A 16,123-nucleotide genomic window follows, 5' to 3' on the forward strand; every position below is an offset into this window, starting at 1 on the left:
ACTAAAGTTTCAGGATTACAAAAGTGCGCAGTAGTTTTTGATATGCGCAACGACACAAGGTTAATCACCGAAAGTTTTAACTATGGTCGTTTAGGCCAAAGAACAAGAAATAACTCAACTTAGTCAAGTATAAGCTTACACACTTCTAGAAGGGACTTCATAGATCGATATACAAATGGCAGTGCTGTGTTTGAACGAATGTTACAGTAAATTTGTATGGAATGACCTAAGGTAACCTCGAATAGCAAACCGCAGTATGTCCTGGAGTAAACTCCATCGACGTTTTTCTAAATGGCTCTGCCATTACTTTAATTCATGCCCGATTGCCCGTCACTGTAGTCACTCCTGAGAAATGTATAGCGGTGGTTTTGGTAATGCTGTGAAGTACTTTTATGGGTGTTGTGGAAAACTGAGACTACTTCAAACGAAAAGAATGTAAATCTTTGCGGTCCATAAACTAACTGAACTAACCTGTTTGTGCGAAAACAATTGTGGTTGTAACACAACAATCAATTCAAAACAATCTGAAATATACGTTTTGGGGAAAGCATTTGTTGCCACTGACGCTTCTTTGACATCAGTGAAGCCGTATTCTTATCAGAAGCTGACAGATGTTGTTCTAGAAGTAATTTCAATCACTTTTTATGTGTTAACCAACACAATTAGCGTTAAACAATATCTTAATATTGTCCCCACTGCGTTTTAGAATAACGTTTCGAGATATTTCCGAGATTTTTCACAAATGTTTCTGCGCAGCCTTGAGATTATTTGCCTGCAACTTAGCTACCACATAAACATTGAGTGGCGCTCTACTAACAGAAGCAGTACGTTTAAAGGTACTGCAGTATTCAGGTCAATAAGACATTACATGATGAAAATAAATGTTCGTCCGTACGTTGACATTGTTATATCATTAAAGTTTTGGGAGAAAGTCCGGGGAGAAAATAAAACAACTTTGTATATGCATGGATTGGCGGTAAGATCAGCGCATTGCATTTTTTGCTCAACACCGCTATCTAACGGAGTGTTTCCCAACCATTTTGAGGTCACGAACCAACACTTGGAGGCAACGCAACGACTGGCTGCCAGTTTTTGTTCTGAATGTAACTTTTGCTTGTACAAATGTACAGTAAACCTCAGTGAAGCCGGATTCGATTTGACGGACAGATTCGTCCGGATTAAGCGAAGTTTCTGATTATCGGAGGACGTTTGTTTTATGCTTGACGTTGGGAAGATAGTATGACTTTTGACTTGGTGACAGAATTTTTCTTTTCTTTCAGTAACAATATATACAGGAAGAATATAACCTTTTGGCTTTTGTGGCAGAGCAAAAGGTTTATAAAACCAATAACTTACATAAAATGCAAGTTAGTTATCATACATTACTCCAAACTCGCTATAAAGAGAGGCCTAACATGTGGTTTTTGTTCCATCTGTACCATTATCCAGCTATACATTATTTTAGTCGTAAACACGTTAATTTCGCGTGTTTTACCCACAAAAACATTGCATGCACTCTTGTTTACCATGCCGAAAAACGCGTCCCAACCAATGATTGTTTCATTTCTTAAAAGAATCACAGCGGGTTTTTACCAGGAAGTTGGTTACGTTTAATCATAAAAGATTGAAGTGGTGACAAAATGTTACAACCTTATTGACCAAAGAGTTAAGCTCGTAACTGTTCCATCTCATTTGTTTTAGTGCTTTTCTGCAATCGTATCAGGCCATGTCTGATGCCATCGATCTGAAACCGAAACTAGGACGATAATGTCTAAAAATAAGGAAGCATGCACAGTCACAAATCAGGACAAATATTAGATATATGCCTTAAACAATTCATATTTAATAGTTAGGTAGAATTGCGTGAAATTGCATCGCCATCATTAAATACATAGATGGTGGGTTGTTGCAAGAACTTACTTTATCCTGAACAATATCGGAGGTTTCATTTGAATTATGGCTGTGAGTTCGTTCCCATAATACCGCAAAAAATAGAGTTGATTTAATTTCGCCTTTATAACGTTTTATGATTATTCTTTATGATTAGTTTTAATTAACATATAAACGTATATAAGCAAATAAATTGTTACTGATGCTGCCAGGCATATTTATTGCTTAATACTGCTCTTCTGGCAAACTTTATTGTATTTACGTTTCTCGACGTTTCGGCTATTATGCAACAGCCTTCATCAGGAGGAAGTATCTATAAAAACCGTGCGGTTAGTGATAAGTATACTGTGCAGGTGTGTTCGCCCTTATCGCTTTTTCGTTGTTTCACTTTTTCTTTCTTTTGTAGCGTTTTTGTTTATGTGCCTCAAATTGTCCACTGTGGTAGACTTAGATACTTCCTCCTGATGAAGGCTGTTGCATAATAGCCGAAACGTCGAGAAACGTAAATACAATAAAGTTTGCCAGAAGAGCAGTATTAAGCAACAGTATATAAGCAAGCCAAATCCGCGGGACATTGACGTTTTACCGTTCTAATCCGCAGTGCATTTGTATTTCTAAACGATTGAACTGGCCCGACTATAAAAATTTTTATAATTTTTGTCGTTAGTGGAAAAGTTTGCCCACCCCGGCGATGAAAGTTTGCATACGTTACCTTTCCGTGTAGTGAACACAAAATACTGCAAGAAAATAACGACGGATCGAATTCTACTAAAAAGAAGTGTCGTATGTTTTTCGATATTTATCCAATTTTAAAACGAAACGATGCAGCCTCATTGGTCACGATCTAACAAAAAGATGTTTAGGTGTTTTTTAAACGAATTTACGTTGTCGGTTGTTTCAAAGAGAAAACAGAAGCGGAACAGACTGTTTTATTTCAGCCAGAAAGTCCCAAACAGTGCGGACTGGCTGCTTACTTTTTGTGAATGTAAGTTTTTTCGGTCCAGACGCACGTTCATGGATCAACCAAAAAATCCAGAAACGGACAAGGTAACTTTATTATTGTTGACTTAGCGACAGAACAATCAAGGGAAATTCTTCCAGTAGCAATATACTTACATAAAAGCGAGTTTTGACTGCAGTGCGGTGAGAACGTTTTTTACTTCTGGGTTTCCCTAGCTAGACCGTCTGAGGCTAAACCGATATCTAAAATGCATGTAAATTATATTACACTCGCTTAACAGCTGTTATAGTCAGTAGTCTAACAAGTAAGTTATTATTGCATCAACTTATTGTAAATCTTACTTTTTTGACATCATAATAGATGGATTGCAGTAAATGCAACTTGTTTTAATTCATTCAGTCATTATAATAATATTCAGTTCTCCAAACAAAATGAACTTTGTAGCAAAAGTGTTGATTCATATGATGAAAGATTATGGGCTCCCTGAGCAGTCGACCTGAAGGTGTCCCCTATAAACTCGATGAGTCATCACTGACGATTTTTTATTCCCTAAACTAGAAATACCATCGGTTTTTTACGAGGAAGTTGCCCACGCTTAGTCCCAAAACATTTAAGACAAGTTACAACAAAGACGATTACTTGGGTTGTGGTTCGTATGGTCATGTTCGGCGGTGTTACCATGAAGAGTACGATACAGTGGTGGCCAAATGTTACAACCTTACTGGAAACAGCAGTAAGCAAAAATGTAGACTGGAGAGGTAAGCTTGAACAGTTGAATTGGTCCTTTGTTTTATAGTTCTTTGTTGCAAACTTACATGCATCCACTTTCTGTGATTAGGATATAGAATTATACGTGAATGAGTCTAACAAGGTTAAATTCTTTGTGTTTGTGATCTGTGTGTTCATACTTTAGAAATAAATAGTTTGCTACACATCGTTATTTATCAAAAAATTATTTCTTTGTCTCCGTGTTTGTTTCAGCTTATCAGGAGAAGCAAACATTCTCAGCAAATTATATCATGACAACATCGTTAAAGTTCTTGGCGTCACGAGTTGGGGGAATTGCATCGCCATCATAATGGAATACATCGATGGTGGATCATTGCAAGAACTTATTTTCTCCGGAAAAAATCCGGAGATATCACCTGATATTTGGCTGTGTGTCGTCCGCCAAATCACTTGTGCGTTGGATTACTTGCATACTTACCTTGTTGAAACCGTTATTTGCCACGGCGACCTTAAACCTCCCAACGTTTTATTCACTAATAATTTCGTGATAAAACTAGCCGATTTTGGTTCGGCCAACGTTCGTAACTCAATTGGTAATAGGGGCGGATCAATCTTGTTCGAATCCGTAGATTTCAAGCAGTCAACACAATATACCCTGGCATACGTCGCTCCTGAATTTTTAAGAAATGTGTCCAATAGCAAACTCCCGTCGATGGACATGTTCGGGTATGCGTTGACATTGGCGTTGTTGAATTTTGTCTTTACACAGGGTTTCACAATTTCAGTTTATCCATGAATATTTACGAAATGTTGACCAGAAAACCTGTTTATGATGGGGCAAACAGCATCCGCCTTCACAGCCATATACTTGCAGGAAGGTTGAGACCCGACTTAAATGTAGTCGAGAATATATACACTCACCGTCTCTATCAAAACAATATTATTTCATTTTTAAAACAAACGATGATCCAATGTTGGAATGAAGAACCTTGCATGCGGCCGACCAGCGGGGAAGGTGAGTTTACAGTCTTTAAAATCAAGGCTTCCCTGTTTTCAATTGTTTGCAGTTTTCCGAGAGGCTTCTTTGCAATTGAAATCATGCAGCGGTCTCCAAATACACTGCGAGTGGAAAAAAATATGTAGAATTCTCAAAGGAAGACCTCTTGAACTTTCTCCAAATCACGCATGTGTTGACTTGACGGAGTTCCGCAACCAGTTCATTGAGATGCAATCAAACGGTATTACGAGCAAACTGCAAGCACTAAATACAATAATTGTCATCATGAGATTTGTATCCACTGATATTTGTAGAAAGTGCATCCAGCAGTTTTGCACGTCAACGCAATGCAACTATTTCATCCCGGACAGTTGACAGTTCGGTTGGAAGTCGACTACGCGGATCTTTACAACACTCGAGTAACAATGCAGTTTAAACACAGTACCGAACTTTTTTTATTCAGAAAAAATTTATATTACGCTTGTTTTTAGAATCGTTCGGTTCGTACACTTTCGTTTCAACTGCTGCATTCAAAACAACTGACGATCCACAATACCTAGGTAAGTAAATTGTGACTGAGTTTCATTTATAATTGAAGGCGATTACATAGAACTTATATATTTAAAAATAATAATAAGGCCGAATATTCTTTAAGATTTGAAGCAAAATTAAAGAAACAAATGACTGTGCGTTGACTCGTAGAAATTGAATGTTGATATTTTCTCTTGTAAGTATCGTACATCACACACACGCATGTAGTCCACATTTAATCAAAACATTAAAAAAGGTAAATGTACAAATTCCGTGTATGAAAGATTTAGAAAAACAAATAGGCATGGTTAAAATTATAGTGACTCAATTGGGATATATTCTGGGTTTAGTTCCACGCCAGTTGCATCGTACCGACAGAAACATTGAGCCAAACATAATGATATTGTTATTTCCACAGACTATTTGGAACAGATCGCCCGAGAAATAACCGAGATTGCGAAAGTCCCAGACGATAATAAACAACTGGAGAAAAACTGCTCCAAACTGTTAAAAGCACTTGACAAAAAAATGCCAACAAGAAATCAATTTTCCCTTACGATGAGTTGCATTGCGCTGTCGAATTGGAAAAAAGAGCTGAGTTTTCCAAAGCCATTGACTTTTTGAATGCATCAACAAAACTTTATGACAAACTTGCAATTGGATGCACCAATCGTCGGTTCTGGTTTGCAAACATGTCGTCTACTTGCAAAATCCTGTCGAATGCAATGGTGAAAGACTTTAAGTACGATGACATTCGCGACAAAATTATGCCAATATTCGTGGGTATCATGAATAAGATGGTGGACAGCAATGTTGAATACACGGAGAAAGTTATTTCTTGCCACAATGTGCTCAATCATATTTTGAGTGTAATCAAGTCCATCGAAGACTACTCTTGGGCAGAAAGGATCGCGGACGTGTGTTACGACATAGCGACAAAACATAATTCTGCTTTAAAGATCAAGCCCTGTCCAGTAGCTAAAGTGATTGATAAAGCTGGTGACCTTTATCAGAAGGCGAACTACTATAGTCGTGCGAAATTGGCATATGAAGAGGCCATTAAAGTCGTGAATGCATCACACGAATGGACCTCAAAAACACAGACAAAAAGAGACTTTGTAGCAACCATCGAACAAAAAATGGAAAACCTGCCTCGTTTGTTTGAAACAGTGGACGAGGAAGTTTACGTGTCATGCAATGACGTTAGTGTATCATGCGGAGGTATTGTTGATAAATAACTTGCAACTTCCGCGTTGGAAATGAAGCATTTTATAGACCACATTTAGCTATAGATATGGCGCATCTGCCAACAAATATAGAACAATTTCATGAACAACAAACTTGATGGGTGTTTTGCACCACAGCAACGAGTCGTAAAAGATTATTGTTTATTACGACAGTAGTCGATTCGTGACAATATTGCACACATTGTATTTATTATTTTCCTTGTCAATTTGACACCGCTATCTAAACTGTTTATTCGGGTTAATCTACTTGCTAATGACACAGAGATGCAAAGAGACAGTTTGAGGAGACAATTTGCAGATAAGTATTTGGCCTCCCACAGAATGCGTCATCAGGGACGTTGCAAGTATTGGTGACAACCCAATAACTGCATGCACAGCCCAGAGCTGCCACTATCTTGCGATTGTGATCGTACCTTTACAGAACAAAACCTCTGCTGTCTTCTTTTTAATGATTGGGGTCAGAACAAAATACACATTACATGATTTTATTCGTTGTCAAAATCCTTCTATTGGTTTTTGTGCTCATCATACACTGCCCGTCGCGAAAGAATCACGGAGATATAGACTACGTTATAACGTTGCCAAGCATGTTACTCATACACGGGCTCTTTAGAAAAAACTAATTGTAACCTCGTCAAATAAATGATTAGCTTCACTGCGGGGCCTTTATATGAATATCACATGAGATGACATTTAGAACCAAGCCTTTGCGGGTTCACAGAAAACAATGGTGTTATTCATGGCCTTAGACTCGTGGGGGCTAGACATTTATGTGCCCCGTTAACAGACAAACTGTTAAAAAAACGATACGCCAAGAGATTTTGTTTGATGCTGCATCGTGATATGATAAATAACGTGTGTCTTTCGCCCAGACTAAGGACAGACGTCTAAAATAAATTTAAGTAATGGAACTTTCAAGCTTAGTTTCATACTCCTATCTGGTCACGATCTGACCAAAGTTTATCCGTACTTAGCATGTTTACCATAACACCACGTGGCCAAGCCTCTATTGCGCTACTTCTCCAAGTTAGATGCCCCCGACAACGTACACTAACTTGCAGATTATTTTGAAATATTGTTTTTAAAAAAAAAAGTGTTTGGTCCGGAAGGTACTACTACACCGGGTCACAAAGTTTTCGTCAAACTTGATCCACATATGAGTGTGTGTAAAACAGAAAGTACTAAGTACTTAGTAGTCTCTGGTCTACTGATCTCTATGTTCTATAGAGATTAGTGGTTTGGGAAGATACTTTTACACCGGGTCACAAAGTTTTTTCCAAACTTGATCCACATATAAGCCTATGTAACATAGAAATCTGTGCGAATATTAACGCTACGATTTCGTGTAGTATTTCACTTCAAATTTATAAACAAAAATAACAGGCGGTGGCCCTGTTCACGCCTAATCATTAAAATTCGCACAGATTTCTGTTTACACATACTTATATGTAGATCAAGTTTGGAAAAAACTTTGTGACCCGGTGTAGTAGTTTTCCTGTGGTTTGGTCTCACGAGATAACGTAAGTGAGTTCGCGTCATTGATGTTTTACCGGTTCCACATGATCGAATTTTATCGATGTTTCATTTTATTTGCGTTTTTTGCCTTGGAAAACAATCATCTGCAGTAACATATCTAAACTGTCAAAACTACTTATTAATAATAATCCATAATTGGGTATCTTATACAAATACCGACCTGCATAAAATATGCTCGTATTAGACTCACTTGCACGAATTTGTAACCTTTGACCCTTTGTTTGTTATTTTCTTTGTCGCCACTTATTGTTGTTCTATTTTATTTTGTAATTGGTAAAACTGAATTGAATAGGTGACCTGCTGAACTTTTACTGTTTTTTTCCCTGGAAAGCAGTAGTTTATGTGTCGTATAGGACGCTAAAACAGAGATATAAATATAGCCTATTATATTGCTGTTCTGATCTTGTTAATTTTTTTTCCAGATATTTTGTGTAAATCCTATGTATATATAGCGATCTTGTTTCTGATACAACAATATTAAATACCAAACCTCATAAGCTGCATGGCAATGTTTGCCAACCAGATGGCAGTGTACTGTATGTTTCTCTTAAATTTCCTGTTTGTCTCTACATGTGCAATGGGATTGAGTGGTTTCCGATCAGATCCCAATGCATGCCAAACAAATTGTACACACAGCAATGTACGTTGGTTTGGCAATGATTTGTTGCTTTTGATTTTGTGTTACAACTGTGTAAAACTTAGGTGTATAGTTAAAATCCAGACTGGAAAAAATGTCGTGTGCGGAGGATTTACCCGAAAATTTACTGATAATCTGTGCAATATTATTGAGCTAATGCATTACCATATGAAAAAACGTTGTGATCTACCGCGCAATTAACGATCACCGAATCAAAATCTTCTGGCAAAAAACAAACTTTCTAATCTGGGTTAAAATCAAACATGTTGTAGAAGTGCAAAATTGTAAGTTTGAAAAAATGGTGTGATAAATCCTCCACGCACTTTTACGAAAATTTACCGATAGCCTTGTCTTGAGTTAAATTTGTCCCACCAGTCTGGTTATTTATACCAAAGTATTATATTTGTTTAGGATCGCAGAACTGAAGCTTGCATGAAAGGGTGCAGACTTTACAGCATTTGTCAATGGGTGACTGAACCAGGAAACAGTACCCAGACTTTACAAGAATGCCATTCTGGTATGTTGTTGGGCCAACAATTTGGTCTGGGCCAAACTTTAAAAACTTACTGTTTTGTGTAGCTTGTTCGGAAGCATATGAAAAACAAGACTTGTTGAAATCCTGTCAAGATGGCTGTGCAATCTCTAAGTCATCCAATGAAGCCTTAAATGTAAGGGATGTATTTTTACATTGTAATAAATACCATGGTTTTGTGACAGATTAACTAACACAAAATTTTTGTCTGTGAGACAGAGAGTTTTTGATCCCTTCAACCAAAACAACAATGATGATGTCTTTGGCACTGGTATTTTTGATTATGTAAGTTGGGCAATATCTTTTGTGACAATATTTATTTGCATATTAAATGTCAATTTCTTCCCAATCCCGGTAGATATTGACTACCTTTAATATTTTCAGTTTTTATTTCCTTTTGCTGTTTATGCCATGTACTTGTATAAAATCAGTTCTTGTTGCTTTTATTTAAGAAATGTAAATATGACAGATTGTTTTTATAACAGGTAAATTTAAATTTTGTTTTAATGACAGGTGAATTTTAAAGTTTCTCATTACTTGTATACTCTGATGTTTTTCTTCCACTAATCTTTGTTAAATTTGGTGTTTTTTTTTGGCCCTTTACAAACTTGTTTTTTTTGCATTTTGTTCTTATCATAAAAAAGGGTAAGAACCACCAGTTTTGATACTTGGATGCTTGAGTCGGGTAATTTCTACTAGAGTTCAGTGCATATTGAGAGCAGCTGCACTAATGAGACCTTACATGTTGAAATACTGTGTGTACACCCTGTCTGCAGCTCTCAATTAATATGGCCTTTTTTGCACATTCATTGCATATTTTTATTGCAGGCTGACAGTTTAATGAATGATTTCATGAACTCTGCATGGCAATCCTTATCTATGATGCAGTCATTCATGCCTTTTGCAGCGGATACGGAGATAATTGACATTTCTGATGGTACACACCATGACATAATAATCATACAGGTATTGACTCATTAAGATATTGCGGAAATGTTTTTTTGATAAAATTAAATATATTTTTTAATTTGATATGCCTATTGTTTAGCATCATCAACCAGAAATAAACACAGAATATCCCAACAAAAAGTTAAGCATAAATACTGAAAATGACAAATCCAAGTCGACAGAAAAAGAAAATATTGAAACAAATCTTCAAACCAATGCCAACAGGTAATATGATTTCCATGTGTAATGTTTGTTATTATTTGGTGAAAATGGTAGGTTACAATTTTATGCAAGCACACAACCACACTGTATGTAGTTTGCTGCATACGTGCTATTTAACATAATGTACATAATATATAATGTGTAAAATTATGCAAGTAATGCAACATTTAATATATTTTCAGCTAAGTAGGTTTCAAACAAAACATGTGCCTGCTGTGTGATTGTGAATTGTTTCCTGTATGTTGTCTAACTTACATCCATGTTCTATTCTGCTTGTATTGTTTGTAGGTCGATAACATTTAACCTGATAATATGCAGCTTTTAAGCAGACATTGCCAATGTATCTTCTAAATAAAATGTGTATACAAGTTTATAAATAAATAATCTCTTCAGTAAACTGCTTTAAAGCTACATTTGTAAATTGTACTGGCCAAGAATATGTGGAAACAAGGAACATTGTATTTTCATAATACTGTTGCATTGTTTACTTTTTAGCCCTGGATCATTTGGGGTGTTTAGCTTGTACAGAAGAAATGACGAACCTGATCTAGCTGATACTGCATATGACCATTACTGGCAAAAACTTCATAAAAGCTGGTGGTCATGCTTTACAAAGTATGAAAATATTTGGTTGTTTTTTGTCTTTAAATTGTTTTTTTTTAATGGATTACTAAATTTCTGAAGGTGGCAGCCTGTCAGGGACAGCAAAATAATGTAACCATTAATAATAGACTACATTACCAATCATTAACTCATTTGCTTTCTTGTACATGTTGTATTGTTCTATGTTTCAGAAAACAGGGTCTTCCTGAGTTGGTATTCACACTTTTTTGGATTTCCACCTTTTTGCTTCTTCTCCTCAGTTGCTGCATTCAGTTTGGACCAAAACCACAGGTTACTTTAGAGCAAACATATTAAGAAAAAGGCATAACTGACCTTGGCTATAAAAATTGAACATATGGCACAGTTCGTTGTTATCAGCCTCTGTTATAATAAGTGGTTTGATATTTGTAGTTTTTTTGCATAAGGCATCTCCTGGTGTAAATATTATACAAATACATTTGCATAGCTGTGTCCTTCCCGAATTTGTAAGTCAAAGATTCATAAGCAGATCCTTCTCAAATATCAGAAATGTGGCTTAGCTTTAATAAAACTGGATGTAATTATGTAGACTTTACGTTTTCAGCATGTGAGCGATATATTAATCCAAACACCCACCAGCATTTTGAGCAGGTTCTGTACTTCCAAAAACATTGCCAAAACTCCGAATTGCTAAAAATCGTGAAAATGTTTTTGTAGATTCGTGTTGATGAAAAATGTGCTTTGCATGTCATATATTATTTTTATAGTTGAGCGTCAACGGCGACCTGGCTTTCATACGGGATAGCGAGGGTAAGCTTCCCACCTATATGAAGACCTACCCCGCACCAGATGGCGCAAAGGTTTCCCCATATTTTTCTGCTTCCGTCGTCAGCTGTCAAGACAAGAAGCCGCTCTTGTGTGCCCAGCAATATTAGTGAAGCGGTGCTGCTAGCACTGAAAATATAGACTCGTAATTTGCTTTGCACTTAAACTTGTACAAAACTATCCTATCGTTGCGACTCTGTTGACTGGTATGCTATCTTCCGTAAACAGCATGCCTTGGGGCCAAGCATGCTTGGTTAATAGATGTGGTGGTTGGCGTTGCTCAAATATTATAAACAAGCTTTACTGATATGGCTGTCGGAAAACATCTGTGATGGTCACATTGTCAGTTTAGTGTCATACAAAATACAATCGCAACACGGCGATTAACCTGAGACGAAGCCAGGTAGGCGTGATATAAAGTTTTTGCAAGAAAACCCCTATTGAAGTTGGGTCATTTACATGGCAGCGTCAGCAATATACCGTTATCCAAAACTTACTCTGTAACTATATCTTCATGAGGAACGGCCTTTTAGTAAGTTAAGTTTTATTTAAATATGAGGGATTTTCTTCCAACTTTTAATTCATGAGGAACGACGACGCCAAAGATGTGCGAGGAATGTAGCAAGATTATTGGCCATAAGACTGCGTCAATTCTGGTTAATAGGGTATAAATGGTCTAATTACTTGTACAAGAAATATATATTCTGTGAGCTGCATTGTGCAGCTTGGTGTGACCTTGGACGATCTTGCTGGTCTAACGGCCAGGGCAAAAAATCCACTTTGTGGTGACTATACAATCACCATCATTCTTTGGGCACTGTAGCACCACGCATGTTTCCCGACAGACCTTTTTTCATCGTAAAACTTGTAATATACGTGCTACCGCACTTCATTCTCTGATTCACTATATTCACTGTGTTCGCTACACCACCCAACTAACTAACAGGCACGTGGTAGAAGTTACTCGCACAGTCACTAACGCGCTTGGAACAATTTAAGGTTACGCCACCTAATATTGCAACGTGTCTTTCTATTCAATAAAGTAAGTTTGCTCACGGAGTCAAACTTAGTAGCTAGCCTATATTAAAGAACGTGCAAGCAGACTTAGTTTCAGTCATAGCAGCATACAAGCAAAACATGCAAAAGCCGCAGCACCAACAAGATGGAAACAATATGATAAAGCAAAAGCTAAGACAATAGTGCCATTATGCCCCGTGTAACTTCAAATCATATTCTGTGAACTAAATTCATATTATTGGATCCGTGCTTATTTTTAAGAAAATTAACTAGAAGACAGAAGTGACGTAGTTGGCCTACATTTAAACTTTTCGCGACCCAAAATGGACAGGCGACCCACCAATTTGCGGACCCCTACACTACAATACAGGATGAAATTTTTTTAATATTCGATTCACAAAAATCTAAAAACGTAACACGTAGGCCTATAAACAAATCGAAAATACAGATACACAGATCCTCCTTTCGGAGAGCTGGGTTGTGTGCGTACAAGTATCCTGTAATTCTATTCTCGTTTGTTGTGATTTGTACAAATTGCAAGAAGATGCGCGTGTTGACCGTTGTGTTGTTTTTTGCGTAATATTTCGACGCAGTATGTCTGCGCGCATTGTAATTCGTCGCAAAATTGCGCAGCATTTTTCAAGGTGTTTGTCACGAATGAATCTGTCGTATTCGGTTCGTTCATCGACCTACTGCAAACATTTTTGCGTCAAACGGAATCTAACAAAGTTTGATGCCTCGTCGAGACTCTTATTGAATTTTCTGCGTAAGTACCTTGGTCTTTGTTTTTCCTATATACTTAACTATCTATATTATTCTAAAAAATTATTTCTCCAAGCTAATAGACTATTAGACCCGATCAATGCACTTATTTTTTCATTTCAAAATATCTTAAATACAACTGTGTCAATTAAGTGCAGTTTATATTGTACTATTTCCCCAATTTTGTCAAAAACTCCATAAATTTTATCCTGAATGACTTTTGCATTGTTTGCTGCCATTGATTTGAATAATATTTAGGAACTAAAGGCAATTTGATTGCAATGGCAACCTCGCATTCATCTACCTACTGCAAGCATTGGGAAACATCATGTGATGATGGTGATGAAAACAATCAATCAAACCATGGCCTGAATCTGAGTTTAAAAAAAGTTGCTGTGATTGGAAAAATGACCAGATATGAGTTTGAAAAACAGCGATATGAAAGTTATACAGAAGACCAATTTAAAGAAGTGGTATAGTGCCATGTAGTTTTATGTTACCTGTAGTGTGTTTGGTAATATAGTATTTGTTGTACAGTTGAAACTGCGTGGCTCAAACCATGGAGCACTTTTATCAAAACACAGAAAGCATTTGAAAAATTTAGAGCTCCTTAAACAAGTACTTTTAAGGCGAGGTATCGAATTTAGGATGAGTACAAGAGGAGATACATCATTCACAAAGGTTTGTAAACAGTTATGTTGTGGAGATATTTTATTTGCTCGATATTAATGTATGTTGTGTTTGACCAACAGGAATGTGTCGAGTGGGCTGATGCAATTATAACTGCTGGAGGTGATGGAACTTTTTTGTCAACAGCAACTAAAATAAAGAATAGTAATAAGCCACTGATCGGTATAAACACTGCACCAGACAGGTTGGTTTGGTTATATTGTGTGGAGTAAGTTAATTTCGGAAAAGAATTTGAAACCATGTGACAAACACAAATTGTTCACTTATATTTTTATCAAAATTTGGCCAACAAAAATGCAGTAGTTGTAACTGTACTATGGGCAACTGGTAATGCTTTCTGCAAACCATATTTAACTGTGAGTTTACACAATGTTTTTGATATCCTTAAATTACTGCTTAGAAAATAATGACAAATGAAAGTTTGTATGCTTTGTATCCCCTGTTTTCTTTATGGTCTGCAAAACTTATAATCCATGTCATGCAAAATGTGCTGAAAATGAAAATTTAATTGAGGAAACCTTAGTATTTGTATAATTTTAAGTTCACTATTTGTAGGTCAGAAGGGCATCTCTGCTTACCAGCAAAATATACGACAAACTTAGATGAGGCCCTTGACAAACTCATGAACGGCAAGTTCAAGTAAGTGGATTCAATCAAGACAGTTGGCAATGACAAGTTCAAGTGAAAAATAATACATGAATAATGTGCATAAAAGTTGTTGCATTTAATAATCTTGTTGTCCAACATGTTTAGATGGCTGTTTAGGCAAAGAATTCGCATAACACTTTCTGGCTGTGATACTGATCACAAGCCTATCAACAACAGTACCATGTTAAGAGATAGAATGCTTGGAAATTATGAGCAAACACCATCCCCTAATTACAGTGATGATGATTCTGATGACTCAAGCTGTTCATCTTTGCATGGTTACATATTAATTTATGTAAAAGGTAAAAACATCTGACTGACTTTATGAAACCTTTGCAGATTCCTTAAATGACAGTGTTCTTACGAAAAAGAGATTCAACCAAGCACTACCAGTTCTTGCACTAAATGAAATTTTTATTGGGGAGTCCATTGCCTCTGTGTAAGGTCTTGGTACTTTTCTCATTGTACCACTAGTCTTTATAACCTGTTGCTTACTAGACCTTCCTTGTATGTGATTCAATCTGATGACAAGGAGCCAGAAAAACAAAAGAGCTCTGGTGTTTGCATTTCCACTGGCACCGGTTCCACTGCGTGGTCTTACAACATATGTCGTTTACATTCTTCATCGGTGAACACATTACTGAAAATTGCACAAAACCTCCAGACTGCAAAGTATCCACTTGACACAGTGCAGAAATTAGAGGACTCGATAATAAATGAAGGTAAATGTGTAGTTTTTGGTATTTTTTTTGATTTAAAACAATCATTTATATTTGTAGCCACTGAGAGGTTTGCGCATTCTTTTGTTTTTGAACCAAGCGAACCCAAAATGTTGTTCTCTGTGAGAGATCCAATGCAAAATAAAGTTTACTCTTGTGCTCAGCCTTATGGTTGGGCTGAAAGTATCGTCATCAGGTAACTTGTGTTTATTTCTCACATTTATTGAAAAACATGGACCCAAGTACAATGTACAAACACAAAACACTGTGTTATTACTTGTTTAAACATGTTGAATAATTAAAAGTGCAATCTTTGATATTTGAACGTTTTGCGCAGGTCCCGTTGTTGGGATGCAACTTTATGCATTGATGGAGACACCTCGTTTGCCTTCAACGATGGAGCAATTGCTCGCTTTGAGATTGTCCCGAAAGACGCATTAAGAACAGTAATATTAGACGAAGATGAATAGCAGACACACGCAATATGTGTTTACTCCACGTAGATCGACGAACCGCTACCGACTGTGTCACGTCATCCCCTTTTTTGTTTGATTTTGCCTATTTTTATTTTATTTCGTATTTTTATGCAGGTCAGTGTGCATTGTGCGTTTTGTTATTGCTTGTCGAAAAATAAAGGTTTATGTGTTGGT

General features: G+C 36.7%; 3 protein-coding genes across 4 annotated transcripts; all 3 read left to right on the top strand.

Annotated features, from left to right (window-relative positions):
* The first annotated feature begins 2,801 nt into the window (after positions 1-2,801).
* Positions 2,802-6,628, top strand: LOC145913815 (putative serine/threonine-protein kinase nek2). Its single transcript, XM_083001610.1, has 8 exons — positions 2,802-2,937; positions 3,410-3,609; positions 3,833-4,306; positions 4,366-4,595; positions 4,648-4,818; positions 4,892-4,996; positions 5,069-5,137; positions 5,527-6,628. Exons 1-8 carry the CDS (start codon positions 2,905-2,907, stop codon positions 5,730-5,732), a joined length of 1,488 nt encoding a protein of 495 aa, XP_082857736.1. The 5' UTR covers positions 2,802-2,904; the 3' UTR covers positions 5,733-6,628.
* A 1,689-nt stretch (positions 6,629-8,317) lies between these two features.
* On the top strand, positions 8,318-11,944 carry LOC145907979 (uncharacterized). Its single transcript, XM_082995134.1, has 9 exons — positions 8,318-8,531; positions 8,940-9,045; positions 9,108-9,196; positions 9,280-9,345; positions 9,889-10,026; positions 10,109-10,233; positions 10,726-10,845; positions 11,025-11,124; positions 11,580-11,944. The coding sequence occupies exons 1-9, from the start codon at positions 8,394-8,396 to the stop codon at positions 11,745-11,747; spliced, it is 1,050 nt and encodes a 349-aa protein (XP_082851260.1). The 5' UTR covers positions 8,318-8,393; the 3' UTR covers positions 11,748-11,944.
* Positions 11,945-13,182: 1,238 nt separating this feature from the next.
* On the top strand, positions 13,183-16,123 carry LOC145901810 (NAD kinase 2, mitochondrial-like). 2 transcript variants are annotated; one of them, XM_082989623.1, is made up of 10 exons: positions 13,183-13,420; positions 13,675-13,889; positions 13,954-14,097; positions 14,169-14,290; positions 14,662-14,745; positions 14,860-15,032; positions 15,094-15,193; positions 15,253-15,476; positions 15,534-15,669; positions 15,811-16,123. In XM_082989623.1, exons 1-10 carry the CDS (start codon positions 13,249-13,251, stop codon positions 15,941-15,943), a joined length of 1,503 nt encoding a protein of 500 aa, XP_082845749.1. In that variant the 5' UTR covers positions 13,183-13,248; the 3' UTR covers positions 15,944-16,123. The 2 variants fall into 2 exon arrangements, with proteins under 2 accessions (XP_082845749.1, XP_082845740.1); XM_082989614.1 differs by having other exon boundaries at positions 15,253-15,669.

Source organism: Ascidia mentula, chromosome 1 (assembly GCF_947561715.1).
Source record: "Ascidia mentula chromosome 1, kaAscMent1.1, whole genome shotgun sequence".
Lineage (NCBI taxonomy): Eukaryota > Metazoa > Chordata > Ascidiacea > Phlebobranchia > Ascidiidae > Ascidia > Ascidia mentula.